At 51.2% G+C, this 19,913-nt stretch overlaps 1 protein-coding gene across 1 annotated transcript in view; it reads left to right on the forward strand.

The window, feature by feature from the left end:
• ME3 (malic enzyme 3) overlaps positions 1-19,913 on the forward strand; it is a gene marked incomplete at its 3' end in the record, with an annotated part of 231,122 nt that overhangs the window by 110,884 nt on the left and 100,325 nt on the right. The window contains exons 2-3 of the mRNA XM_080703143.1: positions 93-226; positions 3,687-3,836. Coding sequence (XP_080559269.1) covers positions 93-226; positions 3,687-3,836 — 284 coding nt within the window. The remainder of the gene's footprint in view (positions 1-92; positions 227-3,686; positions 3,837-19,913) is intronic.

Raw genomic sequence — 19,913 nt, forward strand, 5'->3', positions numbered from 1 at the left:
GTCCCTGTCTAGTGTGGCACTGGCTTTTTTCTGCCTGTCTGTTCTTAGCTTCCTGCACATCCATTGACATGTGTGCTTCTCATTCTCCGCAGGGGATGGCCTTTACACTTGAAGAAAGGCTGCAGCTTGGCATCCACGGCCTCATCCCTCCCTGCTTCCTGAGCCAGGATGTCCAGCTCCTCCGGATCATGAGATACTACGAGCGGCAGCAGAGCGACCTGGACAAGTCAGTGCCTGAGTCTGTCCCTCTACCTCATCCCTGGGCTCAGCTGCTGTTTGCTGTGGTCCACAGGATTTTCTGACTGCCCTTCAGCTAGAAAAGGCCCTGAGAGATTCCAGCCCTTTCTTTAGAAGAAGTGATGTTTCCCTGAGAGACAAGGCTGGTTATGACAGGCACAGTTGATGTGTTCTTGGAGAAATGGGAACCAAATTCAAACAGCAGAATCTTGAGAGCCTTCTAGGAAGTAGTAGGAGATCAGTCACCCAAGAAGCACTGTTCAGACTTCAGACAGCAATGATGTTTAGGGGTGGGTATTTCACTGAGAAGGAAGACATGGAGCCAAGATGTAGACACAGGGAAATTAAAGAAGTGCTACATGACCCGAGTCTCTGGAATAAGGGCAATGTGGTGGGTGACAGAGTAAATGGACAGGGGACACCTGGGAGAGACCTGGATGTCATGTGTTGGAGACCATGGCAGCAGTTAAGAACCTGGCCTCCTTTCCAAGTTCTTCTCAGGAGAGATGCGGACATGCAGAGCCCATGTGGAAGTCCCTGGGTCAGCGTTATCGGCCTTACTAAGGAAGACAGTCACCTTCCCGGGTCACCTGGCTATGAATGGGCATGGCCAGGGTTTGAACACAGACAGCTAACTCCAGAGCCTATGTTTTTAATTACTCTGCTCTGCCACAGCTGAGAGGCAGAAGAACCTAATGGCTATAAGATGAGATTCTAACTCTAGACCAATCTCCAATCCACATTCTATCCCTGAATAACAAACGTAACTTCACCTCTCCAGGTCATTCTCCATCTGTGCAATGATTATGTCCAAGTTGCCTAATTCATATGACTATTTCTACAAGGTTTTGATGCATTAGTCTTTGTGATGTGCTTAGAATACTGCCTGATGCATATTGGCACTGTGTAAGAGTCTGCCTAATACATGTGTCACCTCTTATGGGTTCTGGCAGAAACAGAAAGAAGATAAGGGTCTCCTTTATACACAAAAAGCTAAATGTTCAAGACTTGAGGTCTGAGAGTATGTCTGCCCCTAAGGGCAGCAGAATTTCAGGTCACCCTGCGCCTGACTCCCATGCCCAGGAGTCACACCACCATATCAGGGCATCTCTTTCACCATCCACAGCTTCCGAGTGACAGTGAGCAGGTGAGCCTCTGCCCATGCTACCCTCTCTACTCCCACAGCCCTCGATTCTAAGGCTGTTCCTACTCGCACCAACTCCAAGGCCATACTGTAGCCCAGGTCACATATTCTCTCCTGTTTATCCAACTCAGATTGGGTCTAGCCATAGCACCCTGATGAGCAAACCAGAAATTATCCAACAAATTCGACAGCATGAGACAAGCCCACTAAAGTTGACCAATCCGAGCCTTCTTCTGTTAAATTTATAAAAAGAAAAGAATTAAAATGCAAAGTGAAATGTTCTCTTATAAATATATTAAACTTCAAAAATTAAAACTATGTTCTTCCCTCCCCAGTTCTTTCCAGCCAAACAAGCCTCACTCGTTTGCCTGACAAAACACTCCTGGCTCAGCAAGAGATGAGTGTGCCCATCATTGGGAGCGCCTCTTGCTATGTTGATTACTTTGACTCACTTATTTACCGGGACCCCTGATTTCAGCAGGTGCTTGGAGAAATGCTAAAAAAGCTTGCGCCGGGCGTGGTGGCGCACGCTTGTAATTCCCGCACTTGGGAGGCGGAGACAGGAGGATCGCGCAGGTTCGAAGCCAGCCACGCTGGTTTAGGAGAACCTGTTCCCAAATAAAAAGTATAAAATAGGTTAGGGAGTGTAGCTTGGAGTTAGAAGGGCTTCCAGGAACTCCAGTACCACCAAAAAAATAAATAAATAAAAACTTTTAAAAAATTTTTTTAAATAAAATAAAATAAAAAAGCTTCCCAGCTCCCTTTGGGTATGGGTGTGGTGCCACACATTTGTAATCCCAGCATTCAGGAGGCTGAGACAGGAGGATTGCAGTTCACAGCCAGCCTCAGCTACTTAGTGAGGCCCTTTGCAACTCAGTGAGACCCTGTTTCAAAATAAAGAATAAAAAATAGGGCTGGGGGTGTAGCTCAGAAGTAGAATGCCCCTGGATTCCATCCCCAGGACCGCAAAAGAAAAAAAAGCTGGTTCTCCATCAGGGCCAAGGAATAGTAGAATGAGACTTGGGAGGAGAAGTGCATAAATGGCTACTGGGTAAGGCAATCTCCAATGCTGGCAAAGAGTTTAGATCCTGCTCCAAATGTGAATTCTCTCTCCCTGAAAACATTGTCCAGAACCCAGATTTTAGTTCTGAACAGGTACTTTTGATGGAGAAGAGGCTGAGGCCCCAGAAGGTCACAAGACATCCTCAAAGCGACAAAGCTGGTAAATAGCAGAGCTGGGGTCAACCCCAGGGTGTTGCTGCCATGCCCAGGAGTCACACCACCATATCAGGGCATCTCTTTCAGCCTACCTCATGCCAGGGCCTCAAGTGTACCCATGCTATCTCAAAGAGTTATCCAGGAAGGCTGCGATTCAGCAGTCACACATCAATGTGAATTTTTCTTGTATTTATTTATTTATTTATTTATTCATTGATTTTGTGGTACTAGGAGTTGAATTCAGAAGCATTCTACCTACAAGTTACACACACACCCCAGCCCTTTTTATTTTTTGTTTTGAAATAGGGTCTCATTAGGTTTCTGAAAGTCTCACTAAGTTGCTGAGGCTGGTCTCGAACCTCCTGTCTCAGCCTCCCAAGTACTGGGATTATAGGCATGTACCACCACACTCATTCTCAATGTGAATTTAAACCCCTGGATTTTCTGTATAAGAGGGTTTTTCACTCATTCAAGTGTCAATGAAGGCTCTTTTCCTCACTTAGTGATTTCAGGCTTCTGGGGATAGGTTAAAAAAAAAAGAATATTTTTAGAAAATGCCTCCTGAAATGACTTACCACCCAGCCACCTGTGCCTTCTCTGTGACAGAAACCAGCCCTGTCTTAGAAGAGGCAGTTTATACAGCCACCCCTCTGCCTGTGGCTTCGCTGGAACCTACTCCACCCCCAAATCATCGCTGTGCCATTTGTCACTAATGTCAACATAGTAATATTGCTGTCTTACCCAGTGCTTGGGAGCACAGATTCTGGAGTCAGACTTCTTAGGTTAAAATCCTTATTCTGCCACAAAACCTTGAGCAAATTAATCTCCCTATAAATTACTTTCTTTGTCTCTAATTATATCGTACATACCTTACGGGTCCTTGGAAGCTGTGAGCTTATGTAATCTACTTGGACAGCACCTACACCGTGTGTAAGCAGCACTGTAAGGCAGGTTCTGTTCTCCACGTTTCATACATGTTGATCTCAGACTTAGGGCAGTGGATGCACCATTGCAGCTGAGCCAGCATGGGGATTCTGGCCTCTCCTGGGTCCCAAGATCAGCCTTCTGCTTCTCCCCCTCTTCCCAGGTACATCATTCTCATGACACTCCAAGACCGCAACGAGAAGCTCTTCTACCGCGTGCTGACCTCGGACGTGGAGAAGTTCATGCCTATCGTGTACACTCCCACTGTGGGGCTGGCCTGCCAGCACTACGGCCTGACCTTCCGCCGGCCTCGGTGAGCAATGGAGGGGCGAGAGATGCAGGGGCAGCCCAGAGGGAGGGGAGCGCATTCTGCCACCATGCCAGCTTGGGGACTAACTCTAGGGACTAATTCCTCGGTGGTTTAACAAGCCAGGAGAGTAGAGAAGCTGGGTAGGGTTGACAAGGGTTTATACCCAATGAAGAGGAAGACCTTGGTCTCCTTAACACTACTGGGCAGGGTGGATTCATAGGGGGCTGTTCAGACCCAGGCCCAAACCCTGCTGGTGGTTCTCCAAGGGGTCAGCAATGGACATTGATGTCACAGCAACATGGGGTTCCATACAGGTAGAACAGACCCCTGCCAACTACTTGCACTCCAGGAACCAAGTCACTTCTGGGTGGGACTCAAGAGAGTGCCACAGAAGTGGGCACACAGCCTGGAAAACAGGAATGTGTCGGTTCCACAGGAAACAAGAATCAGGGGGAAAACATAGCCATGGTAAAGGCCAAGAATTATCCTAAACGCTTTACATATCTTTTACTTAATTATTACACACACACCTGAGACAGGTACTATTATTATATGAAAAAAACAAGGCACAGAGACATGTTACCCAAAGTCACACAGCTCATAACTAGCAAAGGCAGGACTCAGCCCATGCGGTGTGAACCAGTGTGTACGGGTAACTGCTATGCTACGCTGCTTCCTGTAGTTTCTGACTATGAGCATTTGGTGACGATCTGGGTAGGGCACCATTGCAGCTCCATGATGGATACTTGACTGCCCAGGGGCCCAAAGTTGGGATGGCCAGACACCAGTTCCAGAGCCTCTCCTAGGAGGAACTGATGCAGCCAAGTCCTGGGTTTTGCAGCTGGGTGAGGCTGTATCACCTTCTTAGATTAGTCCCTCACACTCTTGGTACAGACTTCCCACATATGATTTGCCACAAATTCTTTTGTTCAGATGATTATCTAATTAAGTCACTTGACATGTGACATTCTGAGCCAATGCTCTGTTTCCATTTAGCTGCTTGCCAGGTGTTGATTTCACACCTGCCTGGTTCCTGAGTAAAATGAGAGTTTGGGCTCCACCCAGCCCTGCGCTTCATCTGAGGCCTGGCTTGGAATGGCTTCACGGATTAGCATCTGAAGGGCAGTTGGCCTGAAGGCCAAGAGAAAGACAGCCAGGCCCTCTTGGTTTCTGAAATGATAAACATTCCTGCCAGGCTCCTGGAAACAATGGAGTCCTCTATGAAAGGGCCTGCCCCCCCCCCAAAAAAAAGCTTATTAGCCTAGCTGATCCTAAAACTGAAACTCCAACACACCTGCGCTCTGTGTAACCTCACAACCTAGAAAAAGATGCCAGAGTATCTCGGAGCACCTGAGAGTCCTGGGCAACTAGACACAGCTGAGGATTCTGGGCTCTGTTGGGCATCCTTTCCCTGTCTTGCCTCTACTCTGGCACATTTCTCCATGGGCCTCCATGGGCCAGGGTTTCAGGAATGACCTCTTAAGGTCACTATTATGTGACTTTGAAAAAAGTAAAATCCAGAGGTGAAGCTGGGTAAAGGCCAGGACAGAACTCAACTCAGAAGGCAAATGCAAAGCAGCAGCAAGATGGCACATCCAGTATCAGCACATATTGGACACCTCCTCTTGGCCAGTCCTGCATTCGCTGTAACCTCTTAGACTTCAAATGATGTGCACATATTTGTAGATCTTAAATTTCTAGTTTCAATGTGAGGTCCAACCTGTATGGATGATGGAGGTATTAAAGAAAAATATTACTCACAACACATGTTAAAGATGGTGAGGCAGACTTCATTTAAGGGGACCATAGTCATAGACATAGGGAACTTACAACAGGATCTTGAAGTGAGGGAGAAGACTGAGCTCAACTCCAAAGCCAAAAGGATGAGTGGGGTGGGGCCCAAGAATAGAAAATTACTAAAAGGAAACAAGGAATAAGGAGATCCTGGCTAAACTGACTTGATGGGATTAGTGCTGAAGGCAAGCTAGGGTGAGGTGATACAATTTAAAGATGGTCATATTTCAAGGGTAGGAGATTTTTACTAACCTGACTTAGCAAGATTCCTATTCAAAGTGGGTTCTACATGGACTGTCTGACCAATTAAAAAAGAACTCAGGAGCCTGACAAAAATTTTGATCAGGAGAATGTTATTTAGAGAGCTAGGTTGTGAGTGGTGGAAGAATAGCAGACTTTGAAGCCAGGCAGCCTTGATCTTGAATATCAACTCCTGATGACTTTGACAATTAACTTAGCACCTTGTCTGTAAGTGGGATTAATACCGATTCATGGGGCTGTGTGAGGATTCCATAAGAACCTATATGTAAATGGCCCTGGTGGGTGCTCAGCAGCTAAGAACTGCCTGACCTGTCATCCCCAGGATCTGTCATGTCATCTGACTTAGTCACCCTACTCAAGAATGTAAACTGTAAAGCCGGGCGTGGTGGCGCACGCTTGTAATCCCCGCGCTTGGGAGGCTGAGACAGGAGGATCGCACGGGTTCGAAGCCAGCCTCGGCTACTTAGTGAGGCTTTCAGCAACTTAGTGAGACCCTGTTTCCAAATAAAATATTTTTAAAAAGGTCTGAGAGTATAGCCCGGAGGTAGAAAGCTTCTGGGTTCCACCCCCAGTATCTCCTCCCCCCCCACAAAAGAATATAAACTGCAAACCTATTGCGGCCATCTCAGTCCTCTGAAATTCTGCCATGCTTTGTTGTATGATTTAGATTTTACACTGTGCCTGTGCTTAACTAGCAAATACCAATGAGAAATTAGAAAGCAGGTTGTGGTAAGTTAGAAATGCTGGGCAAGAAATGGGACTTGGTATATGTAATTGGAGGTTCTGTGAAAATGCATTTGCATTTGTACAAAGTCAGCAGCCTTTAGCCTGAGTCAGTCTTTCTTATCTGCAAACAGGTGGGTATCTACATGTAGGCCAGTCACATATATGCAGGATCTCAATGGTTTCCATGTATTGAATGCTTGCAATGCTCATGGGGGGCCGGGCTAGGTATTTCATGTACATTATATCAGCCCTACAACAACTCCACAGGGTGCCTATTATCTTACTGAGAAGGAAACTAAGACAACTTGTCTAAGATATTACAGCTGACCCAGAGCTAATGCCTTATGTTTTTCTTGAATTTCCACCCCAGCTTCTTGTGACCCTAGTAAATGTAATACTCCAGAGATAAACAATTGCACCCTTGCATTCATATAAATGCCTTTGTTTAATGGCTCTGCACACAAGAGGAGCTTGTGGAGGAACTTGGGAGGGGCAGCATGCCGTGGCGGACAGAGCAACAGTGTCCAGAGGGAAAAGACCAGTCCCCTATTAATAATCATGTATCCTTGAAGTCTGGTTACTCTGCCTGCCAAGCTGGAGTCATAGAAACTGTCCACCTCATGGGGCTATTGTGGAAGTCAGCTGAGTTAAGTGGACATAAACATGCTTCACCAATTGTAAGGTCCCTTATTAACTTAAAATGTATTTTTCATCTTTTTTCTCTCACCCTAATCTCCATAAAAAGGTGTAGTTAAGGCTCACATTCATCTCATTACAGCTTCCTGTTTCCTGGTTAATGTGTCTGATGAGCCTCATTTTCTTGTACTCGAACATTTTTATCTTCCGCCACTTCTGCCACGGTACCCACATGTGCACACACATACACAGGGATCCCTGGGACATGAGTCACGTGCTCCTGTCTCCGAAATGTCCAGTGGAGCCATTTCCAGCCAAAAACAGGAAAAATGGATACCAATATCTTGACCAAAGGCATTCTGGGGGGAAAAAATACAACCTTATCTCAGCAATTGGGAAGATTCCTGGTACCCAGGGCATACAGGCTTTCAGCACATGATTTCCAACCCAGCAGTCAGTTGATTGGGAGCACACACACACACACACACACACACACACACACACACACACACAGTCCAAGAAGGCAGGCAGATAGCAAGGATTAGCATCATCAGACCCAACTCACCCCAGCCTCAAGGTCCTAACACACTGATTCCTTTTGCCAAGACAGTTTCACGCCCAATTCCCCCAGAGTCCTCTGCCAAACTGTTCCTGCTGAGCTGCTGGACAGACTCGCTCATGGAAAGCAAGTGCAAGGTCTCCAGTCAGTGGTTAGCTTCTCCTCTGGTCCTCTTAGTTCTTTATCCTTCGGTATTATGGGAAGAACACTGGATTAGGGGTCAGGAGGTCAGATTCCGCCATTGCCACTCTCTTTCTGGCCATAAATCCTAAGGCAAATCACTTTGCTTATTAGTCTCCAGCAAAAGTGGTAGGATTAGGCTGAATTTGTGGTTACTGTGATCTCTTCTAGCTCTGACAGCTTGCAATCTAATAACCCAAATTCTAAAACCTGGTTAGAAATTAAATCTTGATGTGAACCATGTTCACAGTGTGGTTGGGCCTAGGTTTTTCCACCTGTGATATCAAAAGTGCTGTGTTTGAGCAGCAATTCTCATTCTTGACAATGCATTAAAAGTATCTGGGAATAGCCGGGCATGGTGGCGCATGCTTGTAATCCCAGCATTTGGGAGGCTGAGACTGGAGGATCCCGGTTTGCGGGCAGCCTCAGCTACTTAGTGAGATCCTCTGCAACTCAGTGAGACCCAATTCCAAAATAAAGAATAAAAAATAGGGCAGGGGGTGTAGCTTGGAGGTCAAATGCCCCTGGGTTCCACTCCCAGACCCGCAAAAAAAAAAAAAAAAAAGTATCTGGGAAGTGTAATCCCAGCATTTGGGAGGCTGAAACAGGAGGATCGCGGTTCACGGACAGCCTCAGGTACTTAGTGAGGCCCTCCGCAATTTAATGAGACCCTGTTTCAAAATAAAGAATAAAACTAGGCCAGGGGATGTGGCTCAGAGATCAAATGCCCCTGGGTTCCATCCCCAGACCAACACACACACAAAAAATTTCCCGAGGCAGATTCTAGCCATCTTTATTTTTCAAAGGCTATTCTAATGGGTAGCTAGGGCTGAGAATGATGAAACTGGGTGATCTTAGAAGTTTCTTTTATATTGGATCTTCTATGAGTTTTAAGGAGTTGGTAACCTACATCTCATTTTTGTCACCCCAGCCTGGAAGTATATTTGAAGTTAGGGTAACGAGAATATAACAGAAATTTCATCTCCAACTGAGCCCTTTACAAGAAAAATAATTGAACTCCACAAAGCTCTCATTTTTCACTCACGGAGTTGGTGGGGAAAGGGAGCCTCACACCTGCCGTCATCCCAGCCACAGATTCCCTCCTCATATTCCTATCACTAAGCAGGAATCATCCCTTTCCCAAATGCATCCACATTATCATGGCTTCCCTAAGCAATTACCTACCTTGTAAGGTTAATATTTGCCCACTCATGTCGAAAGTTGATTAGAAGCTAGATGTGGTAGTGAACATTTGCAATCCCAGCATTTGGGAGGCTGAGACAGGAGGATCATGGTTCAAGGACAGCCTCAGCTACCTAGTGAGGCCCTCTACAACTTAGTGAGAACCTATTTCAAAATAAAGAATAAAAAATAATAGGGCTAGTGGTATAGCTCAGAGGTAGAATGTCCCTGTATTCCACCCCCAGTACCTTAAAAAGAAAAGGATTGGATAGGAGCAAACATCATACTCAAGGGTGAATCCTTTAGGCAAGTACATTGCTGGTGTAGCCTGGCTCACACAATGAACTGGGCCCCTTGGAATCCTTTTCAGGAATTTGAACTGAGACATGGACAAAGTTATGTGGAAATAATTTTCAAGCTGAGAAGGGAAATGAAGGCAAAAAGGATGCTGTGGTTTAGATTTTAAAGTCAGATCATTGTAGAACAAAGGCAAATGCCAGCTATGTAGGAACAGAAAAAAAGAGCAGGATATAAAAGGAGTGAGTCTGTGGAGAGAGACAGGGCAGATGGGAAAGAAGGAGAAGGAAAACCCAGGCAGAGATAGTGACTGGTCCCTAGAGCAGCCTCAGGTCATGACCACTTTTTCACACTAGCTCCTACTAACATTTACAGTACACTTTTTCTCCAGAGGTAACATAAGTGAACCTCTGCTTTGGATAACTAAAACAGCCAGGTTGGAAAATAGTTATGTAATCAGGTAGATCTTATGAGCTTCTAATCCCCTTGCTAATGTTTTGTATAGGACTAACAGATTAAAGTAGGACATTTTAGTCTTTAACATGCATTGTAATCAGCTGGAGGAGCTGTTAAAATACAGATTCAACAAGTCTGGGAAGGGCCCAGAAAATTTACATACTTAACAAGATGCAGGTGATAGTGATACTGCTGGTGTGGGAACCATTCTTTGGGAACCACTGGATTGAAGTGAAAAGTAGCTCACTACAAAACAAATAGAGATGATCTGAAGGAAGCAGATGTAGGCACGGGCAGCTCTGGCTTCACGTTAGTAGAAAGATCTGAGATATGGGTTCTGGCCCCAGTTCTGTTCATCAACTAGGAATTGACCTTTAGAAAATCTCTCTCCCTTTCTGAGCCTCAATTTCTTCATCTATAAAATGAAATCATTTTACTAGGTGATCCTGGGAGCTCCTTTTCACCTTGACAGACTCTAATTTGGGGAGATTAGGGCACTGTGACTATAAATTTGCTAAGCTTTTTAGCATTCGAGAAAAATGCAAAACTAGATAAAAACACATGCTTTTCATTTTCTGACCAAAAAAAGCTTGCAGACTTATCTATAAAAGTGTCATTTTTTTCCCAGAGAGCTCTGATTCACAAATGGGGATTTTCTCAAACAGACCAGCTGGGCAGTCAGGATCTGTTATGGATGGTTTGGTGCTATGGGTTGAGCGTTGGTGCTGGAATAGATCTAAGAGAGGTGGCATGAGGATTTTTTCCAAACCAGGAGGCTGTTCAGCTATTATTTGACGTGAATGTCACATGGGGTAAGTTAAATTGCTTTTGTATTCCACATTGCAAAAACATTTTGAAACAGAGAGATGGAGGAGAGAAGGAACACGTATTTTTGTGTCTGAATCACATGGATTTCAGTCTCCAAGTGAATTGGCTTATTCTTTTTTAGAGGAAATCGTGAGATCTACATTCAAAGAGGTAAATTTGTACTCAGTTGCCTTTGAGTTGCCTGGGACGTTAGCACCAAAATGAGCAGCTTGCTCTGTGGAAAGGGCCAAAGAAAGTTCTCAGCCATCCATGAGTTTGGATGGAGGAGGCTAGGAGTAAAGGTAGAGATGGTTGAGTAGCTCCTCAGAGATACAAAGATTATATTTCCCTTACTCAAGTTGGAGACAGATAAACTTTATGGAATGGAACAGGATGTTCTGAGTTTGACTTCCTGTAGCCAAAGGCAAATTTCCCTGTCAATTTAAATAAACTAATTTTTTCTTTTTTCTTTTTTTTTTTCTTTCTGGCACTGTGTCTTTCCTACTTTGTCCCTGGCAATTTCAGCCACCATGATCAAAAAAATCACCGTGAGGACAATTTCCTTACTCAGAGAAGGAAATGCGTACATGCAAGAGTTGAGTAGACCTTTCCTTAGATAACCTGGATCTCCCATTGACCTTGATCTCCCAGTGCACTAAAGGTTGTGTTTATTCACATTAAGTTTAGTCTAACAAGAGCAGCTTCTTGAGTGCAAATGGTTCGAATGGCTCTGGGCTAAAGGAAAGATAAAGAATCACTGGTGTAGAACTTCTTAAAGAAAAGTAAAAGCTGCTTCCATAAAGAACCCCACCACTGGCTGGCCAGCCCACAAAGTTCATGGTTATATCGCTGTACTGGTGATAGTTTAGTATTCCTATAGTAATCCCTTTTTTTTTTTTTTTTTTTTTTTTTTTTTTTTTTTTTTTTTTTTTCATTTATTTTATTTATTTTTTTTAATTAATTTATTTTTTAAATTGGTGCATTGTAGTCATATATCAATCACATTGGAGTACAAGACTTGAGAGGATATACAAGCACACATCATCCAATTAGCCCTCCTCCAGCCACCGTCCCATTCCCTCCCCCTCCCTCCATCCCACACTTCTTTGGTGATTTACTTTGATATATTTGTTTATGTACCTCCTGCATTTTAAAGAGGCTCCGTCCTCCAGTATTACATACCCTCTGATTGATCACATTAGTTGCTTCACTATAGGGCCCTTTCTATAGCTCAACCTCTTCCTGTTGCCCTTTTCCTCCTAGTTATTGCTGATTAAGAGAAGCGTCTGATTTATATTTTCTGCGATATTTCTCTGTGCATGCTGCGTTGCAAGTACCAATCCCACTCTTGATGGTCCCAGTAGTGGCCTGGCTACTCAGTGGACTGATCCAGACCTCGCTGGCTCACGCAGCGGCCTTGCCTCATGGGAGGACCCAGTTCTGGTCTCGCTGGCCCCTGAACCGGTCAAACCCCTAAGCTGGCTTTGGTACCAACCTTGGAGGCCGCAGGAGTGAACTTGCCTCACGCCAGGCTCCGATGCTGGCCATTGGCCCCTGCACCGGTCTAACCCCTTGGCAGGATTCCAATCCCGGCCTTGGAGGCCCCAACACTGGTAATGCCTCACGGCAGGCTCCGATGCCGGCCTCACTGGCCCCAGCACCGGCCTAACCCCTTGACAGGCTCTTAAACTGGCCTCAGAGGCCCCAGTACCGGCCTTGCCTCACGGCAGGCTCCGATGCCGGCCTCGCTGGCCCCAGCAGCGGCCTAACCCCTCGGCAGGCTCCGATCCCAGCCTCGGAGGCCCCAGCACTGGTCATGCCTCAAGGCAGGCTCCGATGCCGGCCTCGCTGGCCCCAGCACCGGCCTAACCCCTTGGCAGGCTCTTATCCTGGCCTCGGAGGCCCCAGTACTGGCCTTGCCTCACGGCAGGCTCCGATGCCGGCCTCGCTGGCCCCAGCACTGGCCTAACCCCTCGGCATGCTCCGATCCCGGCCTCGGAGGCCCCAGCACTGGTCATGCCTCACGGCAGGCTCCGATGCCGGCCTCGTTGGCCCCAGCACCGGCCTAACCCCTCGGCAAGCTCTTATCCTGGCCTCGGAGGCCCCAGTACCGGCCTTGCCTCAAGGCAGGCTCCGATGCCGGCCTCGCTGGCCCCAGCAGCGGCCTAACCCCTCGGCAGGCTCCGATCCCGGCCTCGGAGGCCCCAGCACTGGTCATGCCTCAAGGAAGGCTCCGATGCCGGCCTCGCTGGCCCCAGCACCGGCCTAACCCCTTGGCAGGCTCTTATCCTGGCCTCGGAGGCCCCAGTACTGGCCTTGCCTCACGGCAGGCTCCGATGCCGGCCTCGCTGGCCCCAGCACCGGCCTAACCCCTCGGCAGGCTCTTGTCCTGGCCTCGGAGGCCCCAGTACCGGCCTTGCCTCAAGGCAGGCTCCGATGCCGGCCTCGCTGGCCCCAGCAGCGGCCTAACCCCTCGGCAGGCTCCGATCCCGGCCTCGGAGGCCCCAGCACTGGTCATGCCTCAAGGAAGGCTCCGATGCCGGCCTCGCTGGCCCCAGCACCGGCCTAACCCCTTGGCAGGCTCTTATCCTGGCCTCGGAGGCCCCAGTACCGGCCTTGCCTCACGGCAGGCTCCGATGCCGGCCTCGCTGGCCCCAGCACCGGCCTAGCCCCTTGGCAGGCTCTTATCCTGGCCTCGGAGGCCCCAGTACCGGCCTTGCCTCACGGCAGGCTCCGATGCCGGCCTCGCTGACCCCAGCACCGGCCTAACCCCTCGGCATGCTCCGATCCCGGCCTCGGAGGCCCCAGCACTGGTCATGCCTCACGGCAGGCTCCGCTGCCGGCCTCGTTGGCCCCAGCACCGGCCTAACCCCTCGGCAAGCTCTTATCCTGGCCTCGGAGGCCCCAGTACCGGCCTTGCCTCACGGCAGGCTCCGATGCCGGCCTCGCTGGCCCCAGCACCGACCTAACCCCTCGGCAGGCTCTTATCCTGGCCTCGAGGCCCCAGTACCGGCCTTGCCTCAAGGCAGGCTCCGCTGCCGGCCTCGTTGGCCCCAGCAGCGGCCTAACCCCTCGGCATTTCCGATCCCGGCCTCGGAGGCCCCAGCACTGGTCATGCCTCAAGGCAGGCTCCGATGCCGGCCTCGCTGGCCCCAGCACCGGCCTAACCCCTTGGCAGGCTCTTATCCTGGCCTCGGAGGCCCCAGTACTGGCCTTGCCTCACGGCAGGCTCCGATGCCGGCCTCGCTGGCCCCAGCACCGGCCTAACCCCTCGGCATGCTCCGATCCTGGCCTCGGAGGCCCCAGCACTGGTCATGCCTCACGGCAGGCTCCGCTACCGGCCTCGTTGGCCCCAGCACCGGCCTAACCCCTCGGCAAGCTCTTATCCTGGCCTCGGAGGCCCCAGTACCGGCCTTGCCTCACGGCAGGCTCTGATGCCGGCCTCGCTGGCCCCAGCACCGGCCTAACCCCTCAGCAGGCTCTTATCCTGGCCTAGAGGCCCCAGTACCGGCCTTGCCTCAAGGCAGGCTCCGATGCCGGCCTCACTGGCCCCAGCACTGGCCTAACCCCTCGGCAGGCTCTTATCCAGGCCTCGGAGGCCCCAGTACCGGCCTTGCCTCACGGCAGGCTTTGATGCCGGCCTCGCTGGCCCCAGCAGCGGCCTAACCCCTCGGCAGGCTCCGATCCCAGCCTCGGATGCCCCAGCACTGGTCATGCCTCAAGGCAGGCTCCGATGCCGGCCTCGCTGGCCCCAGCACCGGCCTAGCCCCTTGGCAGGCTCTTATCCTGGCCTCGGAGGCCCCAGTACCGGCCTTGCCTCACGGCAGGCTCCGATGCCGGCCTCGCTGGCCCCAGCACCGGCCTAACCCCTCGGCATGCTCCGATCCCGGCCTCGGAGGCCCCAGCACTGGTCATGCCTCACGGCAGGCTCCGCTGCCGGCCTCGTTGGCCCCAGCACCGGCCTAACCCCTCGGCAAGCTCTTATCCTGGCCTCGGAGGCCCCAGTACCGGCCTTGCCTCACGGCAGGCTCCGATGCCGGCCTCGCTGACCCCAGCACCGGCCTAACCCCTCAGCAGGCTCTTATCCTGGCCTAGAGGCCCCAGTACCGGCCTTGCCTCAAGGCAGGCTCCGATGCCGGCCTCACTGGCCCCAGCACTGGCCTAACCCCTCGGCAGGCTCTTATCCAGGCCTCGGAGGCCCCAGTACCGGCCTTGCCTCACGGCAGGCTCCGATGCCGGCCTCGCTGGCCCCAGCAGCGGCCTAACCCCTCGGCAGGCTCCGATCCCAGCCTCGGAGGCCCCAGCACTGGTCATGCCTCAAGGCAGGCTCCGATGCCGGCCTCGCTGGCCCCAGCACCGGCCTAGCCCCTTGGCAGGCTCTTATCCTGGCCTCGGAGGCCCCAGTACCGGCCTTGCCTCACGGCAGGCTCCGATGCCGGCCTCGCTGGCCCCAGCACCGGCCTAACCCCTCGGCATGCTCCGATCCCGGCCTCGGAGGCCCCAGCACTGGTCATGCCTCACGGCAGGCTCTGCTGCCGGCCTCGTTGGCCCCAGCACAGGCCTAACCCCTCGGCAAGCTCTTATCCTGGCCTCGGAGGCCCCAGTACCGGCCGTGCCTCACGGCAGGCTCCGATGCCGGCCTCGCTGGCCCCAGCACCGGCCTAACCCCTCGGCAGGCTCTTATCCTGGCCTCGAGGCCCCAGTACCGGCCTTGCCTCAAGGCAGGCTCCGATGCCGACCTCGCTGGCCCCAGCACCGGCCTATCCCCTCAGCAGGCTCTTATCCTGGCCTCGGAGGCCCCAGTACCGGCCTTGCCTCACGGCAGGCTCCGATGCCGGCCTCACTGGCCCCAGCAGCGGCCTAACCCCTCGGCAGGCTCCGATCCCGGCCTCAGAGGCCCCAGTACCGGCCTTGCCTCAAGGCAGGCTCCGATGCCGGCCTCGCTGGCCCCAGCAGCGGCCTAACCCCTCGGCAGGCTCCGATCCCGGCCTCGGAGGCCCCAGCACTGGTCATGCCTCAAGGCAGGCTCCGATGCCGGCCTCGCTGGCCCCAGCACCGGCCTAACCCCTCAGCAGGCTCTTATCCTGGCCTCGGAGGCCCCAGCACCGGCCTAACCCCTCGGCAGGCTCTTATCCTGGCCTCGGAGGCCCAAGTACCGGCCTTGCCTCATGGCAGGCTCTGATGCCAGCCTCGCTGGCCCCAGCACCGGCCTAACCCCTCAGCAGGCTCCGGTCCCATCCTCGGGGGCCCCAACACTGGCCTTGCCTCACGGCAGGCTCCGATGCCGGCCTCGCTGACCCCAGCATCGGCCTAACCCCTCAGCATGTTCCGGACCCGACCTCGGAGGCCCTAGCACAAGCCTTGCATCATGGCAGGCTCCAATGCCGGCCTCGCTGGCCCCAGCATCGGTCTAACCCCTCTGCAGGTTACAATCCCGCCACGGAGGCCTCAGTAGTGGCCCTGCCTCACAGCAAGCTCCGATGTCGGCCACTGGCCCCGGCGCCCGCCTAACCCCTCAGCAGGTTCCGATCACTGTCTCTGTGGTTAGTATTTCAAAGGTTCCAGTTGTAATGTATCAGATCTCTGCCTCCCCCGAATATTGGCCACTGGCATTGCCACTGCCTCCACCGTTTCAAATCCTTCCCAGGCTCTTTTTCCACTCTGAATGTTGTCCAGTGTTCCTAAGCATGCGTGATGGTAGCATTCGACATTTGGTGTAATTTCTCCAAAAAAATAAAGTTGGTAAGATCCGGTTTCTGCTTCTCCTGAATACAAGTCTCTACCACCATTGCGAAGAATTCTTTCAACACCGCATTTCTCCTTGGTCTCCGCTAAACTCTCTCCTTATATGTGATGTCTGAGATTCTTAACAATATAGAGAAATAGCAGTCCTCTTTCACGGCGAATTTTTCCATAAGTTCCAGTGCATTTAGATAAGTTTTGTCTGCATCTCCAGTGTCCTGGCATCCATAACGGCTTTCTTACCACCTCTCCGATATTTTTCTTTATCTTTTTCTGTTCTGGGCCCGGTTTCTCCAGGGGTCTGGCGTGCTACTCGCAGTTCGGCCGGGACCCAGAGTCCCGCGATCCGGGCCCCAGCTGGCGTGCCCTGTGCTAGACCCCCGCCCAGAACCCAGCGTCTTACTGGGCCTTGTTTCTCCAGGGGTCTGGCGTGCTACTCGCAGTTCGGCCTGGGGCCCAGAGTCCCGCGACCCGGGCCCCATCTGGCGTGCCCAGCCCGCGACCCCTGCCCAGAACCCAGCGTCTTACTGGGTCTGGTTTCTCCAGGGGTCTGGCGTGCTACGCGCAGTTCGGCAGGGGCCCAGAGTCCCGCGACCCGGGCCCCATCTGGCGTGCCCAGCCCGCGACCCCCGCCCAGAACCCAGCGTCTTACTGGGCCTTGTTTCTCCAGGGGTCTGGCGTGCTACTCGCAGTTCGGCCTGGGGCCCAGAGTCCCGCGACCCGGGCCCCATCTGGCGTGCCCAGCCCGCGACCCCTGCCCAGAACCCAGCGTCTTACTGGGTCTGGTTTCTCCAGGGGTCTGGCGTGCTACGCGCAGTTCGGCAGGGGCCCAGAGTCCCGCGACCCGGGCCCCATCTGGCGTGCCCAGCCCGCGACCCCCGCCCAGAACCCAGCGTCTTACTGGGTCCGGTTTCTCCAGGGGTCTGGCGTGCTACGCGCAGTTCGGCAGGGGCCCAGAGTCCCGCGACCCGGGCCCCATTAGGCGTGCCCCGCCCGCGACCCCCGCCCAGAACCCAGCGTCTTACTGGGCCTGGTTTCTCCAGGGGTCTGGCGTGCTACGCGCAGTTCGGCCCGGGGCCCAGGGTCCCGCGACCCAGGCCCCGGCTTTTGTGCGCCGCGCGCGACCCCTGCCCAGAACCCAGCGTCTTACTGGGCCTGGTTTCTCCAGGGATCTGGCGTGCTACGCGCAGTTCGGCAGGGGCCCAGAGTCCCGCGACCCGGGCCCCATTAGGCGTGCCCAGCCCGCGACCCCAGCCCAGAACCCAGCGTCTTACTTGGCCTGGTTTCTCCAGGGGTCTGGCGTGCTACGCGCAGTTCGGTCTGGGGCCCAGAGTCCCGCGACCCGGGCCCCATCTGGCGTGCCCAGCCCGCGACCCCCGCCCAGAACCCAGCGTCTTACTGGGTCTGGTTTCTCCAGGGGTCTGGCGTGCTACGCGCAGTTCGGCAGGGGCCCTAGTAATCCCTTTAAATTTGCTATGTGCCCTAGTGGGGTAACATTGAAAACTTTATTTCTAAACTTGTTTCTTAGAATTTCTTAAACTAGTATTTATGAAGGACAAAAATTGTTTGAAATGGAAAGGAATGGGAAGATTCAAGAAGGGCCTGTCTGGGGTGCTAGAGACAGAAACCAGGCTCAGGCAAGGTGTCCCAATGAAGTGCTGTCAACATTTTCCAAAAGGTCATTGAAGGGGAGCAGTTAAAGAGATAAAAGGACAAAAAATGGGAGTGGTAGATGAACTCCAATTTCACGCACTTAGATGGTCTCTTCTGCACACAAGCTTCATGGGGGAAGGAATAGCATACTAGCATGCTGTTCTTCCTTGGATTTCCCACAGTACTGAGCGTGATGTCTTCAGGTTCTTACTGGAGAGCACTTAAGGGTCTGGGGGTGTAGCACAATGGTAGAGTACAGCCTTAGCATGCTGAGTTAAGTTCCTAGCACACACACACACAAAAATAGCCTATTTGACTAGATTCAACAAGCATTAGTTAAGCACCATCTTTATGACTGGCTATCACAAGCAAACACCTGTAAGATTCAAATAGAATACGAAAGTGTATTCATGGTCCCTGTCCTTAAGGAGTTTATAGCCCAGCTAAGAACAATTTTAAGGGCATCATAAGTCAATGAGTGACATATAGTATGGACTGTCATGTACACTTTGTAAGTATTGTGGTAATTCTAAGTAAGAAATCGCCACACTGAATTGTTAGTTCTTCATATAAACCTTGAAATAACGATTTTGATACACACTGAGAAGATGGCCCAGCATAGACCCTGACATACAGAAACTTACTGGCTGGATTCCATGCAGGGGAAACTGCATAGGCATAGTGTGTGGCTGGAACCAGCCAGGATCATAGCTAGAATCTCAGGACTAGGAGTGTGAAGGACACTGCTGGCTGTTCCTTCCGAACATCCCTAAGCTTTTCAGTTATCGTTTTCCTTCAAATAACCATGTTCTTTTAGAAAGCCTCAATCCTTCCAGAATCAAGTGATGAGCTCAGATTAATCTCAGCCTATTGTGGTAGTCTGGCCCCTTGCCAGCCTACATCTACATCAACATCTACATCATGATCTTGATGTAGATACATGACCCAATTCTGCCTCAAAAGGTGCAAGGCTGGTCTGCCAGAGGACTTTGGGGAAGGATTTTTCTCATTAAAAGAGAGCTTCTCCTTTCCCTGGACATTCTCACATCATCCTGGATGCCTGAAATTACAGTCATCCTATAGCTCGGAGGAAAAGGGCCTCAGGGCCAGGCCTAGAAGGCCAAGGATGGCAGTGTAAAACATGGGGAGCCTGGGTCTTCTGTGACATTATTGGTCCACTAAATAAACCAATCCTAGAGCCACATCCTAGACTTCTTGTTACATGAAATAAATGTCCTCTTTTTAGCCAGTTGAGTCAAAATCTTCTGTTATTTACAGCTGAAACAACTCTCCTCTGTGATAGAATTCTTGGATCACCTTTTCATAAAACAGTAGCTCCTGTCTATTTACGCAGCACTTCCAATGCACCAGGCACTCTTCTGAGTGCTTTATTCATTCAGGCCCACAATAGCTCTGTGTTACACAGCATCAGTCCCATTATCATGAGGAGGAAAATGAGTCATTGATAGTTAACCTTAAAAAGCGTACCTATTTTTATTTTCGTAGTAGGAATTAAACCCAGGGACATTCTACCTCCAAGCTACACCCCTAGCCCCTTTTCTTTTTTTAAATTTTTTAGCCCCCAGTCCTTTTTTGCCTCAGTTTCTCTTTTTTCAGTATTTTTTTAACCCCTAGCCCTTTTCTATTTTTTTTAAACAGAGTCTCACTCATTTGCTGAAGTTCTCACTAAATTGAAGCAGGCCTTTAACCTGTGATCCTCCTGTCTCAGCCTCCCAATTACTGGGATTACAGGTGTGCACCATGATACCCAGCTTAAGCTTATATAT

This window comes from Muscardinus avellanarius (assembly GCF_963383645.1).
Source record: "Muscardinus avellanarius genome assembly, chromosome: 1".
Lineage (NCBI taxonomy): Eukaryota > Metazoa > Chordata > Mammalia > Rodentia > Gliridae > Muscardinus > Muscardinus avellanarius.